General features: G+C 39.6%; 1 protein-coding gene across 3 annotated transcripts in view; it reads right to left on the minus strand.

The window, feature by feature from the left end:
• Positions 1–16,257, minus strand: part of LOC126191560 (retinol-binding protein pinta-like) — a 282,679-nt gene that overhangs the window by 48,240 nt on the left and 218,182 nt on the right. For all 3 annotated transcript variants that reach the window (XM_049932475.1, XM_049932473.1, XM_049932476.1), the window contains one exon: positions 10,403–10,652. In XM_049932475.1, coding sequence (XP_049788432.1) covers positions 10,403–10,652 — 250 coding nt within the window. The remainder of the gene's footprint in view (positions 1–10,402; positions 10,653–16,257) is intronic.

The following is a 16,257-nucleotide window of genomic DNA, read 5'->3' on the forward strand; positions in this document are numbered from 1 at the left end:
CCTTAAATGTTCCAGACCTCACGCCAGCCTGCGTGAGCTTAACGCGTGCCATTCGGCTTCCTCATAGTGGCTTGGCTGTCTTGCCAAGTCACAACATATATAATGACATGAAGTCATTAGAAAAGTCCACAATCACTGTTACCAGTTGTTTAATTATTCTATCTTGTTCGCTTTTTACTTTCTATTTAAAATTCTATACATTAACTCGTTTCGTCTAAAAACCATCATCACAGCCACTTAAATAACTATTGATACACTTTGTCTCGTCAAATTCATATGTATAACCATACTGCGGACGTGTGACTTTAATGTAGTTCTGGTAATGGCTAGAGCAGAAACATGTAATGGTGCATAATTAAAAAAAGCAATTAAAACGCAATCAAGACAAAAATATTCCATTATATATCGTAAGTGCTGCGTTTGATATTCCTATTGTGAATGAGCTCTTGGACGCAGTTTCCAGCCAAGTTGCTGTAATTTTAGCGATTATTACCTTTGTTGATGAAGTAGCAGAAACACAGACTTTCTACCTAGCATTAAATATGTTTTTTTTCTACTGGAAAGCAGACATAGTTCACTGTCTTTATATGTCAAATTCAGTTTAATAAATGATAGAAACAACTATTATTTCGGATCACATGCAAATAGCACAATGGAGATTAGCATTAGCGATAGTTACCTATTTCAACCGAAAGGCCTGGCAAGGTTTCACTCCAACAGTCAGAAGTTCTGAGACACATCGGAGGTTCACTTGTGCACATTATGGGAGAGAGTTGTACCTGGACGATAGTGTGTACAGGAACACACAATGTGCTGTGGTAAGTACTTTGGTGCCGCGACTGAATTATATGAAGGAATGAACATGAGAATACCATAAGCAGTTCCTGTTATTTTCTAGTTGTCGTTAGACATAAGGTTATGTACTGTGCAGCATTTGTAAATATTTCGCGTTCTACAAGTGCTGTATAGTGTTTTTATGTTATTTTGAATATGTTGTTAATTCTTCATGTATGTTACTTTACAGTGAGTAAAATACTATATATTTTTAGAATTATTTATATAACATATGTAAATTTAAGCCATACATCGCTGATCCTGCCTCACCTTGTAGCTTGAAACAGAAGACGGTTTTTCTTACCATGGAACACGTTATACATGTAAATGCATTGAGTTTCTTTAAAGTCTTAACTATTTTCCTGTCTTGAAAATTGAAGTTTGTGTTAGTTTCCAGAAGCTTCTGTTTCAAAACCTATTGAACTGATAACTAGTTTTTGATAATATCTCCGCTTAATTTGGTTTAACTTACTGATTATTACTGATTATGAGTAATAATGTAACGCATAGACTAGTAAAACAATACTGACAAGATTTTCTCGATAGCAGTGCTTTTAAATTTCAATGAAATGTATGTTTCTAGGTACATGACTATGTTGTACCTTGGAACACGTTTCCACATTTGGAAAAATTTACCGGAGGAGCTTTTCTCTTTTTAGAAAAAGACTACAGCATGTAAAAAATAAATGCCAGCGTTTAAAAATGAAAAGTCAGGTGGAGGATGTCTGAAAGGTTTATCGAAGTAACACACTTTCCACCAGTGAAAAGCTGCAGTACCAAGTGGTATGCGACAGGTAATATGCAATTATGTGTCAAAACTTCAGCTGTGTGTGTCCATTGAGAAGTACAATAACCATATGTATCCTTCCATGTTGACATTTACTAATACAGTCACTACTCTGTTTTTGAACTACTGCTAGTAGTCACTTTCAGTAATAAGATACGTTCACATGGCCAGCAGCAATACAGACATACATCGACTCCTTCATATCCGGTTAGAGGTCGTCATTATTATAAAGTGGCTACAGTATGACTCTCTGTTGCCTCCTGAATGATCACAGCAATATATCTCTTTTACGCCTCATAACGTTTACGAGGAGCTGCTAATGTGCTAGTCTTGTGATCAGTGTAACAGATCAGATCATTACGATACACCGTAAACGCCATAAATATTTTAACCTCATCAACCATATGAAGAGAAACGTAATGAAAAAATGTGACCATCAAATTAAATAGTTTCATATATAAATTGTTCTAAAAAATAAATAATGTTTGTCAAATGTCATTTTTAATTCAAAGTCTAAAATGATCACAAAAATAAGCAGTCAGCACAAAAAAGTAACTTTCATGTCAAGTTTCAGAAACTTATTTGCCCATCCAATGATCCACCCACCCATACCCTCCCACCCACAAACACACACACACACACACACACACATATATATATATATATATATATATATATATATATATATATATATATATATATATATATATATATACACTCCTGGAAATGGAAAAAAGAACACATTGACACCGGTGTGTCAGACCCACCATACTTGCTCCGGACACTGCGAGAGGGCTGTACAAGCAATGATCACACGCACGGTACAGCGGACACACCAGGAACCGCGGTGTTGGCCGTCGAATGGCGCTAGCTGCGCAGCATTTGTGCACCGCCGCCGTCAGTGTCAGCCAGTTTGCCGTGGCATACGGAGCTCCATCGCAGTCTTTAACACTGGTAGCATGCCGCGACAGCGTGGACGTGAACAGTATGTGCAGTTGACGGACTTTGAGCGAGGGCGTATAGTGGGCATGCGGGAGGCCGGGTGGACGTACCGCCGAATTGCTCAACACGTGGGGCGTGAGGTCTCCACAGTACATCGATGTTGTCGCCAGTGGTCGGCGGAAGGTGCACGTGCCCGTCGACCTCGGACCGGACCGCAGCGACGCACGGATGCACGCCAAGACCGTAGGATCCTACGCAGTGCCGTAGGGGACTGCACCGCCACTTCCCAGCAAATTAGGGACACTGTTGCTCCTGGGGTATCGGCGAGGACCAATCGCAACCGTCTCCATGAAGCTGGACTACGGTCCCGCACACCGTTAGGCCGTCTTCCGCTCACGTCCCGACATCGTGCAGCCCGCCTCCAGTGGTGTCGCGACAGGCGTGAATGGAGGGACGAATGGAGACGTGTCGTCTTCAGCGATGAGAGTCGCTTCTGCCTTGGTGCCAATGATGGTCGTATGCGTGTTTGGCGCCGTGCAGGTGAGCGCCACAATCAGGACTGCATACGACCGAGGCACACAGGGCCAACACCCGGCATCATGGTGTGGGGAGCGATCTCCTACACTGGCCTTACACCACTGGTGATCGTCGAGGGGACACTGAATAGTGCACGGTACATCCAAACCGTCATCGAACCCATCGTTCTACCATTCCTAGACCGGCAAGGGAACTTGCTGTTCCAACAGGACAATGCACGTCCGCATGTATCCCGTGCCACCCAACGTGCTCTAGAAGGTGTAAGTCAACTACCCTGGCCAGCAAGATCTCCGGATCTGTCCCCCATTGAGCATGTTTGGGACTGGATGAAGCGTCGTCTCACGCGGTCTGCACGTCCAGCACGAACGCTGGTCCAACTGAGGCGCCAGGTGGAAATGGCATGGCAAGCCGTTCCACAGGACTACATCCAGCATCTCTACGATCGTCTCCATGGGAGAATAGCAGCCTGCATTGCTGCGAAAGGTGGATATACACTGTACTAGTGGCGACATTGTGCATGCTCTGTTGCCTGTGTCTATGTGCCTGTGGTTCTGTCAGTGTGATCATGTGATGTATCTGACCCCAGGAATGTGTCAATAAAGTTTCCCCTTCCTGGGACGATGAATTCACGGTGTTCTTATTTCAATTTCCAGGAGTGTATATTTGTCAAAACTGACTGATGCCTAAAACAAAACTATGGATCACATATTAAGTCTTTGTAAGTCTATCTTTATACAGATGGTTGCGGAACCTCGGTTGTTAAATAAAAAATTTCAAAACAAAACACCTTTCAGCCGTCTAAATTTCCACTTGTTATTTTACTTGAGCAACCAGTTTCGGCGCTACGTTACGCCATCTTCAGGCCGCCTGAGCGATCTCTGTCGGCATGTGATGGTCGAAGAGTTCACTGTGTCGAACATCTACGGATACCAACCACTAAACCACTAAATGCTGGTCCCTACTGTGACTGGACCAGAGGTGGGAGTCTTGCTACACGTCGGTCAGGGAGCCTGAAGACTGTGTAATGTGGCGCTGAAACTGGTTGCTCAAATAAAATGACAACTGGAAATTTAGGTAGCTCAAAGTTATTTTGATTCGACATTTTTCTCACATTAAGTTCTTCCCATTCTAATTCCACATCTAAATTGCTACTGAAGACTTTGGCTGAAAATGACGTCCCAAGCAGGTAGCTGAAATTCTATTTTTAGGCCTACACATGGCAGGGTGACAAAACAAACTGTTGGCTCCAATACTAAACAAAGTAGGCAAGCACACAAACAAATGGCAGTCTGAATTACGTGTTCTGCCAGCTACTGGAAGAATACAGTTAATGTATTCTGTGCGAAAGAAACTTGAAGACAAACCATTTTAGGAAGGATAAAGATTACAACAACACATACAATGTCTACGTCAAGTGTCACAATGTAATTTTCGTGTTTAAACAGTCCATGAACTATGTCAACTTGATTTGGAGTAGGCGTGCTGGAGGTTATGTACAGAAACAAGGTTTTGGGATGGTAGCAGCATTATAAAATGCAATCTATAGTGCCTACGCCCTCTTTAAATGCAAACTGCTAAACATAATAATATATTAAATGAAATGCTCCAAAATATGGGATCTAAAATACACAACATAGCCAATGACAAACGTAATGTGCGAGCATAATTTTAGTAAGGAGAGTCAGTGAGGAGGCTGGTCGTCTGGTCTAGTCATTGCACCCTTTAGCAGGGTCTAAGTAACCACACAGGAGGAGCGTTGTGCTAGCTATAGAAAGCGCCAGTGTTTTGCGTGTTATGGAGCCCCTTAGGGAATTAGCGTCGAGAGCTCGAAAGAAGTCCATTGTATGCTCGGTATGTCTATCTGAGAGCCTCGTCTGCCAATGAAATTTGGAGGAGGCGCTGCCTGCGGCCATCAAGGCTGCAGGTTGTGGCTCATGTCGTCACCAGTGGCGCCTGTCGCTTGGGCCATGACGCCGTCTTCAGTCCCTACAGGTGGCTGGCGAAAGTGGTCAGCCGTGTGTCGGCTGCAAGCAGAGCTCATTGTTCCCACAGTCGATCGGGGTCCTGTGGTTTGAGCCAAGTGAAGGGTCTCAACCGGAGGTTCCACCAATTTTGTGACGGTCTTGTGAGTAGATTTTTAGACCTGCGTTAGAGGGTGGAGAACTGCAGGACACGGCTCGAGAGAGCATAGGTGCACTACTGTGGCCATAGTTTTCATTTTAGGCTCGGTATTAGTTTGAAATCCTGTAACGAACACCCGCCAGTCAATGTGCAGAGAGGTAAATACGGCCTCGTACAGTGTAAAGACCCATCAACAGTCACAATTTTAACAGTACATAGTCGAAGTACTCGTAAAAAATTCCAAAATTTACTGCCCTTCAGGGAAGTTGTCAGGCTCAACTTGTTCTCAGAACAGAGAGCTTGGTTCAATCTGCAACCTAGGATGGATCCAGCAGCACAGATTAAGATCATAATTTTTCTATAGTGGTCATTCTTTTCTTTAGGTAAGACTTCAAGTTCAGTTGCAGCATCAATAGTTGGTGACTGAATCGCCGTGTTAAGAAGTTGTGCTATTGCTCTGAGACACAGTAGTTATACTGACAAAATCTCGTATTGTTTCAGCTTCAACCGATATCAGACTCGCCAAACATTACAGTGTCTACTTGCTAGAATACTGACTTTATCCATCAGTACAAAACCTTTGTCGTTTTCTGCTACTGAACTTCATGCCACTTGCCCCTAACATCACTACGTTATCCCAAAATTGTAACAAATTGACCCCCTGTTATCACAGAAATGTAAAAAATTGCACTATGTTACAGCAAAAGTGTAGGAAATAGCCCCATGTTACAGCAAAAGTGTAAAAAACAGCCCCATGCATTACAATGTTAGTTGTAATAAATTTCCTCATATATCGGCATTTTACAAGAAAACTGTAAAAAATTTGTCCATACATCAACATGTTTCAGCAAAAGTGTAAAACATAGATGCATGTTATAACAAAAATACATCTACATCTACATCTACATCTATACTCCGCGAGCCACCTTACGGTGTGTGGCGGAGGGTACTTATTGTACCACTATCTGATCCCCCCTTCCCTGTTCCATTCACGAATTGTGCGTGGGAAGAACGACTGCTTGTAAGTCTCCGTATTTGCTCTAATTTCTCGGATCTTTTCGTTGTGATCATTACGCGAGATATATGTGGGCGGTAGTAATATGTTGCCCATCTGTTCCCGGAATGTGCTCTCTCGTAATTTCGATAATAAACCTCTCCGTATTGCGTAACGCCTTTCTTGAAGTGTCCGCCACTGGAGCTTGTTCAGCATCTCCGTAACGCTCTCGCGCTGACTAAATGTCCCCATGACGAATCGCGCTGCTTTTCGCTGGATCATGTCTATCTCTTCTATTAATCCAACCTGGTAAGGGTCCCATACTGATGAGCAATACTCAAGAATCGGACGAACAAGCGTTTTGTAAGCTACTTCTTTCGTCGATGAGTCACATTTTCTTAGAATTCTTCCTATGAATCTCAACCTGGCGCCTGCTTTTCCCACTATTTGTTTTATGTGATCATTCCACTTCAGATCGCTCCGGATAGTAACTCCTAAGTATTTTACGGTCGTTACCGCTTCCAGTGATTTACCACCTATGGCATAATCGTACTGGAATGGATTTCTGCCCCTATGTATGCGCATTATATTACATTTATCTACGTTTAGGGAAAGCTGCCAGCTGTCGCACCATGCATTAATCCTCTGCAGGTCTTCCTGGAGTACGTACGTGTCTTCTGATGTTGCTACTTTCTTGTAGACAACCGTGTCATCTGCAAATAGCCTCACGGAGCTACCGATGTTGCCAACTAAGTCATTTATGTATATTGTAAACAATAAAGGTCCTATCACGCTTCCTTGCGGTACTCCCGAAATTACCTCTACATCTGCAGATTTTGAACCGTTAAGAATGACATGTTGTGTTCTTTCTTCTAGGAAATCCTGAATCCAATCACAAACCTGGTCCGATATTCCGTAAGCTCGTATTTTTTTCACTAAACGTAATAACAAATCACCCCATACTACGCCACGTCATAGCAAAATTGTAGCTAATTACCCTGTACGTTGTCAATCTACAAGAGGGGCTATAATTATCAGATTATAGGGTGGGGCATTGACAGTCAGTTTACATGTGAGACAATTATGATCGATTTACAGGTTGGGAAAGCAATGATGTTAAAATTGTATTGCAGCACCAGCGGGTGACAGTGTGTATGTGTAGTGTGTGTCAGTCGTGTCAGTTACTGGGGTTTCAGCAACTGAGGTGTTACAAACTGGGGTCATTAGCCGCTAGCGGTGACAGCTACTGGGGGTCAACTACTCATTTTCTTGAAGACAAGTAACAAAAGAAACTTAAGGAAAATACTTCCCCCTATGTCATAATGCTACTGCAGAATTATAACAAACAGCCATATACATTGTTGCGTTTCATTAAAAATGTAAAATATTGGTCCTGTTACAGCTAAACTGTAACAACTGTACCCTATACACCACCATTTTTATATAAAATTTGTTGAGTGTTCATAGTATAGCAAATATTCCAATAAATTAAAATTTGTATTAGGTGTAGTATGATTAACTTCGTATAGCACCTAGTGGCTGATTATGAAAATGTCGTTTTAAAGAGCCTTGACAATCAGTAAATGTTACTGCTTTCTACAGAAGTTCGTTTTTGCACATAATCTTCAGTGTGCCTAGACCAACATAATAATAAGCAATATTACCATGCCTGATGGACATCTGAAATGTGAAAACAGCATTGCAATACTTGACATGTACTGTGTATATGTTATTATCTTCTCCACCGCCCCACCCCCCCTCTCACTCTCTGCAATGACGTTTGGTCAGGTTTATTTTTACTCATACTTTCATATAGGCCTAGGATCACATTAATTACTTTCTTCCAGTAGCTGGCAGTAATTCAGACTGCCTATTTGTTTCTGTGCTTGTGTAATTTACATAGTTTTTAGCTAGCATATGTTTCTTAAAGTTACAGATTTTATTAGGTTTATTCCAGTACACTGCCTCATTTAGGTTTAAAAGTGGAGTGTCAGCTACTGGCTTATGATGTTATTTTTATTCTTACGTGTTTTGTAACGCTTTAAATGAAAAAATTGCATGGGAAAATTAATTTGAGAGCCCACAGTTATGTGTCAGGCGTCAGTTTTCATGGATATTTGTGTGTGTGTGTAAATGACTTTGTAATGCTTGAAATATACATTTTTTATGTGGATGACTTTGAATTAATAATGTGTGTGTGCTTGTGTATGTGTGAGAGACAGAGAGAGAGAGAGAGAGAGAGAGAGAAAGAAAGAGAGAGAGAGAGAGAGAGAGAGATGAACAGCATTAATTTGTGTAGTTGAGGTGAAGCTCACATGTTTTTAGGGTTCCCTAACTCAATCGGTTAAAACAGATCCCTTATAGGATCACTTTTTCATCTGTCTGTCTGTTAAAAACGTGTTCCCTCAGGAATGGGTAGATGTATCAAGTTGAAATTTGTCACATATCACGGTATTACCTGAGTTACTGCGATCAAAGATCTGCCATATATGCCATATGTTTCGATACAAACTCACACATTAAAACCTATGGTGTAGTTCCCTTTGGGGTAGAATAATGAAATTTGGCGAGAAGCAAGGTTCCACAGTACAAATGAAGGAAAAAATCCGAAGATTGTTAATTTATAATTTTAGCATACGAAAAAAATTTTGTCAGCTGTTATGCCTGTCCTTCCGTCTGTTAAGAGCTCTTTTTATCAGGAATAGATTGAAATGTCACATTGAGATTTATTTCGCATACTGAGGTCTATAGTCCCTTGGCGGTGTAATGTAAAGTTCTGAGTCAATGCAATCTGCAGTCAAAAGATACGACCACTTATGTTACGTAGTTTACACTCACAAATCATGAAAGTTTGCAAGAACTAAGGTTTGGTAGTATGACTAAAGGAATAAATCCGCAAATTGTTAATTTGTAATTTTATCACACGAAAAAATATTTTTTTGTCATTTGTTGTCCGACGGTGTCTGTCCTTTCGTTAAGACCCCTTTTGTCGGAAATAGGTATACGTTTATCTGGTCTGTATCGATATCGATAACAGGCAAAAATTGACGATGATCTCGATTCCGGAGATGGATAAACTATGTGTCTACATAATTAAGTCTGTATGGAACTCTAGGGACATGGGTCCTACTTTTTGATATGGAAATACTGTCGTACTGCAATTTTTTTTAACGTGACACACTTTTCCACTAATCTGGTGATAGTTCCGTATGTTTAGACGGTGGTACAGTGTAGTACCGGTAAAATTTATGTCTCATAGAACAATTCAAATGCAGAAATAATTGATTTGACAGTCTATAGTGCATTACACCAAGTATGGTGCAGAGATCGAACACTGAACGTTCACAATTGCTGCTTGACCTATGAATTAGATCAGAAACGCCAAGTTACACCACTATAGTCAATATCTTCGCGTGTAGCTGATAAATAATCAAATAACTTCGAAGATGACGCCAATTTACGCAAAATTAGATTAAGGTATTGCATTTCTCACATGGAAATACTGCAATAGTGTCAATATCCTTACATATTTTAGAATATAACTCAGAGACTTTTGAACATGGCGACATAATGGCTGCTGAAATATGTGAGCTAATTACGAGATTTGGAATTTTTTTGCGAGTGAATTGTTTACGAATATCCTATTAAAATAACTTGGTTATTTCCATTAGCTTCCTTTTTTTGAATTTCCCACCAATGTCATCTTGATGACATCGTGTACTGAAGGTCACTGAGACGTTGTTACCATGGTATGTAGCCAACTCACATGAACATTTGCACTTTACATGTTGTTCAAATATAAAGTTAGCCAATTACAGTAATCGTCAAAAGCTTAAGATTTTACTCGGGTCTGCTGCCGCAAGGAAACCAAGAATGTTTCATACAAAGTTATCTATATCTACATCTATATGATTGTTCTGTAATTCTCATTTAAGTGCTCGCCAGAGAAGGAAATGTGGGAGAACTTCCTGTCTCAAATTCCAGCATATGTCCACAGCTGTAATTCTGATACGAGGAAATACTAGCAACTGATACAAAACTGTGTAGGGTAACGCTGCTCTTCTAGCCTTCTTATGTGCAAATTACACGCACAGACAAAATTTAACTTAAGTACTATATGTTCCAAGGAATTTAATGTTTAAGACGTGTGTACATTGTATGTGGAACAACAGTTTGAAAGAACCTACCTTGTAGCCAAATTCAATAGCGCGTATGATATTGATATCGGTCCGGAGGGCGTGTCCTGCAGTCAGGTTTTTCAGATCCACGATGACGATGTCTCCGAGTGAGTAGTCATTAAATAACATCATGTCGAGGTTTATGGAGACAACTTTCCCGTAATTTGGCCACGAGACCCACACGGGGTCCGGGTCGGTGTCTCCGAAGATGTGCACCCGGTAGAGGTGGTCGGTGAGGCGAGGCATTGTCACCACCTTGCTGTCGGCACATTATAGACACAACAGTGAGACATTATTCACAAAATCTCAGCAAACACCAGCTGTACGTAACTTATTGTCTGCACTGGAAACAAGACTTACAGTTAGGTGCCTTAAACAGTCAACGACGCCCTCACACATTTCTAACGCACACTCTTGCGAAATACCGCGTAAAATTGCAATAAATATCATGATCAAACAAATATTAGTGTTTTATTGTACCTCCCGTCGCGTTTTAACCTTGTGAATGAGTACTGTTACTCGATTTTTGTACTGTCGTAATTGAGTTTGCTGAGATTGTGATAAAAACATTTTCACTGATGAAAAGATCAAATGCTAAATTTAGGAAAACGCAGATCACAAACATCGGAGGGAAAGAAAAGGAAATTGAGCACACCGTATGAAAACACAGGAGATGGGAGGAACACTCCGTCAGGTTATGCATTCATTTATACAGGGTGGGGCAAGTAAAAGTGGCCCAGATCAGTAGATACGATTGGACGTGAATATGTGGCAGCATTAACGGAGGAGGAAAAGACATACAGTTACTCCCAACGGGATGGAACCACTGTCTGTACAGCTGGTCCAACCTTGGAGCGTGTTTACACAGTCTTCACGTGTGACGCAGTTGTTAACAAAGGTCAGTCTGGTCGCGGCACATAGTGTCCACTCAGGCCACCTGATCTGTCAGTGTGTGGAAAGCCTTCAAGTCTAGGGTGTATCGCAACAAGCCTCATAGTCTTCAGTAACTGCAGCAGAACATTAGGGATGAGACTGCAGCAGTTCCAACAGTCCATTTTCGATCCGCATTCAGCAACTTGCTGACCATGGCCCAAAAGTGCCCACAGATGAATGGTGGTCTCTTTCAACATCTACTATACTCAGTACTGTATTTCCTTTTCTCTGCTGTGGTTCGTTCTACCCTGGAACTCTGTTCTGTGGGTCACCTTTATTTGCCACGCCCTGTACAAAGTGGTTCCCGAAAGCCAACAACAAATTCTTGACGTTGCTTGGAGATATTTTTGGAGTACTGAGGCATCAGAAATTCTTCATCTCCGGTGACTCGTTAGAGAGTAATTGCACTTCGTTTGATTTCTGACCCCTATTTATCTTTGTGCCAGCATTTCACTGAAAATAACTAAACAAGAGCGCAAATGTCAGCAGAACGTGATCTGCGTCTTCTTTGAAAACAAACTCATTCCGTTCACTTTCGGTATTCTGCTAATGGAAATAGTAATGTCCACTTCACTCTTCCCCCTCAAGCTGATATTACACCCAGTACTGGTCGGCTCTGTCCGGAGTTTATTCTACTGGCAGTGTTGGTTGAACATTGGAGTGATAGGATTACTAATGAAGAGCTGGTTGCGTATGGTTAACTGAATGCAATGGAAGAGCGACACAATGATCTGACGATTGTTGCATTACTCAGCAATTAATGTTGTACGTTTTGCTGTTTGCATGTTGCAGCTTTTTAACTCTCGTGAAGATATTTTCACAAAAACAATGATAACAGCGATAACAAACCTAATAACTCGTAATTACATTATTACTCTTTACCAATACCGTGGGTCCCTTATACCGGACCACTCAGAAAATATCCCTGAACAAACTCCGAAATTTTGTCGTTGGTTTATTGTTTCACTTTGTATTAGATGAACAAAAGCGCAGATGCTCAAAATTGTGGACCAACATCCTTAACCCAGATCTAATGTTACGTATTCTAAGCTCATATTCATAGAGTTCCATAAAAAGAAACTCATAAATCGACAAGGATTTAGAAGGCCAATTTATATCGTGCAAGCCACAGAAGAGTGCAACACATTAATTTTACATACCTAAATTTCCGGAAAACATTCGACACTGCACCACGCTATATATTTGTCCTTAGAGTCTTTTGTGGTTGCATGCTTCAATAAAATCTTCTTGGCTTGCAAGCCCCATCACTTCGAATAAAACACTCGAGCTTTCGTTAGCTGTCTCTGAGTGGTTCGGTATAAGGGACCCACGGTATTGGTAAAAAGTAATAATGTAATTACGAGTTATTAGGTTTGTTATTGCTGTTATCACAGTTTTTGTGAAAATATCTTCACGAGAGTTAAAAAGCTGCAACATGCAAACAGCAAAACGTACAACATTAATTGCTGAGTAATGCAACAACCGTAGTCAAGATCACTTACTGCCACGACCGCCACGGTGTTCTGCTTGTGAAGTGATGCGACTTGTGAACCGAGAAGATTTTATTGACGCTGTATATTGTTCCTCGAATACCTTATACATATTTAAATACGCAACTGTCTCGAAGATTTTTTTTAATGGTAGAGACCAGTACGTTTTTATGGACAGCGTCAGTTCATCACAGATAAAGGTGAAACCAGAAATGCCCTGTAGCAGTTTAGTGTTCGCCAATTACATAAATAGCCTGTCGGACAGGCTGATTATAGATTATAGAACATGGAACACGCTTAACCATCTAACCTATACGCTTATACCAAGGGTTTTTAATGTATTTTGACTAAATAACAGAGTACCTTCAAGCATTATGAAACGAACTGCTGCCGAAGATACTCGTGATCAACTTTCGTAGCAATATTACTGTCACCTTTGACTTTCTGTTTCTCTAGTCACTGTCAGGCAGCATGAGAATCTGAATTGTTCCGTTTTGAGAATTGAAACATCGGATTCAACATATCAAACAGCATGCTGAAATTACTGTTACAGTGGTTGTTTCACAGCCTTCGGTGGTTTTTCAGACATCAGCGGCAATAGTTGCACTGTATTATATAGGAGAGTGGGAGGATGTTCGTCAAAAGCGGTGTTAATGTTAATCGAGAATGTCCTCTGTCCTCTGATCTGTTTATAACGTTTTCTAGTACTCAGGCGAATCTTTGCCTCATACATATTTTTCCACTCATGTACTATAGTTACTTATGGTGCAATATTGTACCATAAAAATTACTTTTCCAATAAATACTGGAAATAGCATTTGAAAGAGAATATTATCACTCATTCTTATTTTGAAAAGTCATCTGAAGTCATTCAAGACAATTGTATATATTTAGATAATTACTGATATACAGTACATGATAAGGTATCAACTAAACATAACGGGAATAGCTCTGGTAATATTTACTCCAATTATACAATACTGTTTTTACCTATGAATCACCAAAAGACTTTACATTTGCTAAACATAAGCTTTAAACTGGAAATATAAAACTGAGAAACGAAAATTATGTAGATAGTAATTTTACCTGTAGAACATCCTGGAAACTTCCAGAACTATCGTCACGATATATACTATTCTTGCTTGGCGCAAGTTGCTTAGCCTCGTTACACATAAGTGAGAGTGAACACGATGTGAACATCTTTTGACTCGTTGTGGTGAGAAGGGCAGTGGATCTGTTCATAACTTTTATGTGTATTCAGAGTTTATATTTGCCTTTTGATTTTAAACAGTGTTTGTGCCTGTGTTTTGATTAATTTTAAGTGAAAATAAAACATCACAATCTAAAAACATGTCATTAACCTTCTGCTGTGTCATTTCAACAACATAGGACCAAATTGATTGTATTAAGACTATCACTGATGCTATTAGCAATTAAGTGTATAATTAACAGTTTTTGTCAAGATTCCTCTCTTGAACTTTATCTACAAACATTGCGTACGAATAGGCTTACATATACGAAATGCCATTAAAAATAAATATTTGCGATGTTGAGAATTAAGGGCAATCTTTTCAGGTGGGTGCTGAAGCCAGGATTTATAGACATTTTTGGCTCAATAGTTAATGTAGCTTTTTCCATAAGAATACTACAAAAATCCACAAGTTAAGTCAATTAGAAAGATTGCAGGGGAGAAGGCTATAATGGGCACTTTTTCAGAGAATAACAATTACTCATGCAAAGACCATGAGTAAATGAAGGTAAAGGAAAAATCACATGATTTTAATATGAGAATTCAGAGGAAGAGAGAAGCTAAGCACACCAAAACCCTTAATCTTGGTTTTTGAGGCGTATTTTGCTTTTAGATATAGCTAAGATGAACAACTCTAAAGAAGTAGAAAGTAAAGCAGGGGGAGGGAGGGGTTATAGATGTGTGTCAGCTAATTTTCACATTTCAAAAGATATGTAAGCTGACACAAAACCTGATCAGTGTGCTGAACTAAGACTTATCTTAGGAAAACAGGGAGATATGCAAGTAGGTATGAAATATAATAGTGACCAAATGAAATGTAGCAATGACCTCAGAAATAAAATTCAATGATGACAATTTATTTTCAAGAATAGGAGACCTAGAATCTATCATGAAGATAAACAATAAACAAATAAGCAATCAAATTACCGGATGGCAGAGTAAATGTTACTAACAGCAAAATCAGCCTAGTTGTTAAAGAAGGACATTCAGTTATAGAAAGCAGTAGTGATCCTATGCAAGAATCTTATGTTAACACAGCCCTACCAAACACTGACTTATCTTTTTCACAAAGTAGAAAAGAAACAGCATCCGCTAATAGAAGTTTTAGGAAAACAGTATTCGGAAGCAGATGTGTAATCATAGCAGAACTACTTATTGAAAAAGTGTGTATGATATACATAAATGTACTTTCACGTTACTCAAGAATTTCAATAATAAAATTTTATCTGTGAGAGACTCCCATGAAAATGTTAGCTTCAGTGATGGGTCAAAAAAGTTGTAAACTTCAATCTGGATAGGTCAGTGTTGTTAGTACATGCTTTGGTACAGTTTAACAAAAAACTCAGCTCAAAGACGGTTTAAACATTTTTCTTGGCTGTGTGTTGTGCTTGCAGTGAACACAGTGGTGGTAAAACTGGGGCTTTTCATTGAAACGGGAACAGAATCTGAATTAGATGGAGACCAAGAGACAAACGTTGAGGAATTGTAGCAGTAATATTCCCAGAGGATCACAAACCTTATTCATGATACGTATGTAACAGGTCCAGGGCCTAAATGTTCTTGCTGTATTACTTCAATAATTTCAACTTTATGTACTTAATTTTTTTCTCCTACCCATCATTTTATCCTTGTAGAATTATTCCTACTGTCAATCTGTCTCCCTTTTAATAGCGTAAGAGACAATAATGTAGTTATGTAGCCTTGTTATGATCTCACATTACTAGCTAATTAAACAGAAACTACAAACCATTTGTGGACTGGAATATGTAATATTTATTACTGTTTCTGTTGGGGAAACCTCTTACATGTGAACCATTATTATTTATATTTTTGAAAAGTTTCGCTGTATCTGAAGTGTTAACATATTTATGTGAACCAAAGGTGGAAACAAGAAAATAATTTCTTTATTGGATTACTTAAACTATGGTATGTTATGTTGTATTAGTTGTGGATAAATAGATTTAAGTTACTCCCATCTTGGGAATCTTTCATGCATTATGAAAAACAAATTTTAGATAAGGGGAAGTAGGACTGTTTTATGTGTTTATAGTCAGCTGATGTCAGCAAAACAAAACGTCTTCGAAAATGGAAATCTTAGATTTTTACAAGTTTTGTCAACTTCATCACTGTTATGATATCACTGTGAGACAAGGTTCAGTGGGGAATGGTATTTGTTAAACGAAAATAATAAA

Source organism: Schistocerca cancellata, chromosome 6 (genome assembly GCF_023864275.1).
Source record: "Schistocerca cancellata isolate TAMUIC-IGC-003103 chromosome 6, iqSchCanc2.1, whole genome shotgun sequence".
Taxonomy (NCBI): Eukaryota; Metazoa; Arthropoda; class Insecta; order Orthoptera; family Acrididae; genus Schistocerca; species Schistocerca cancellata.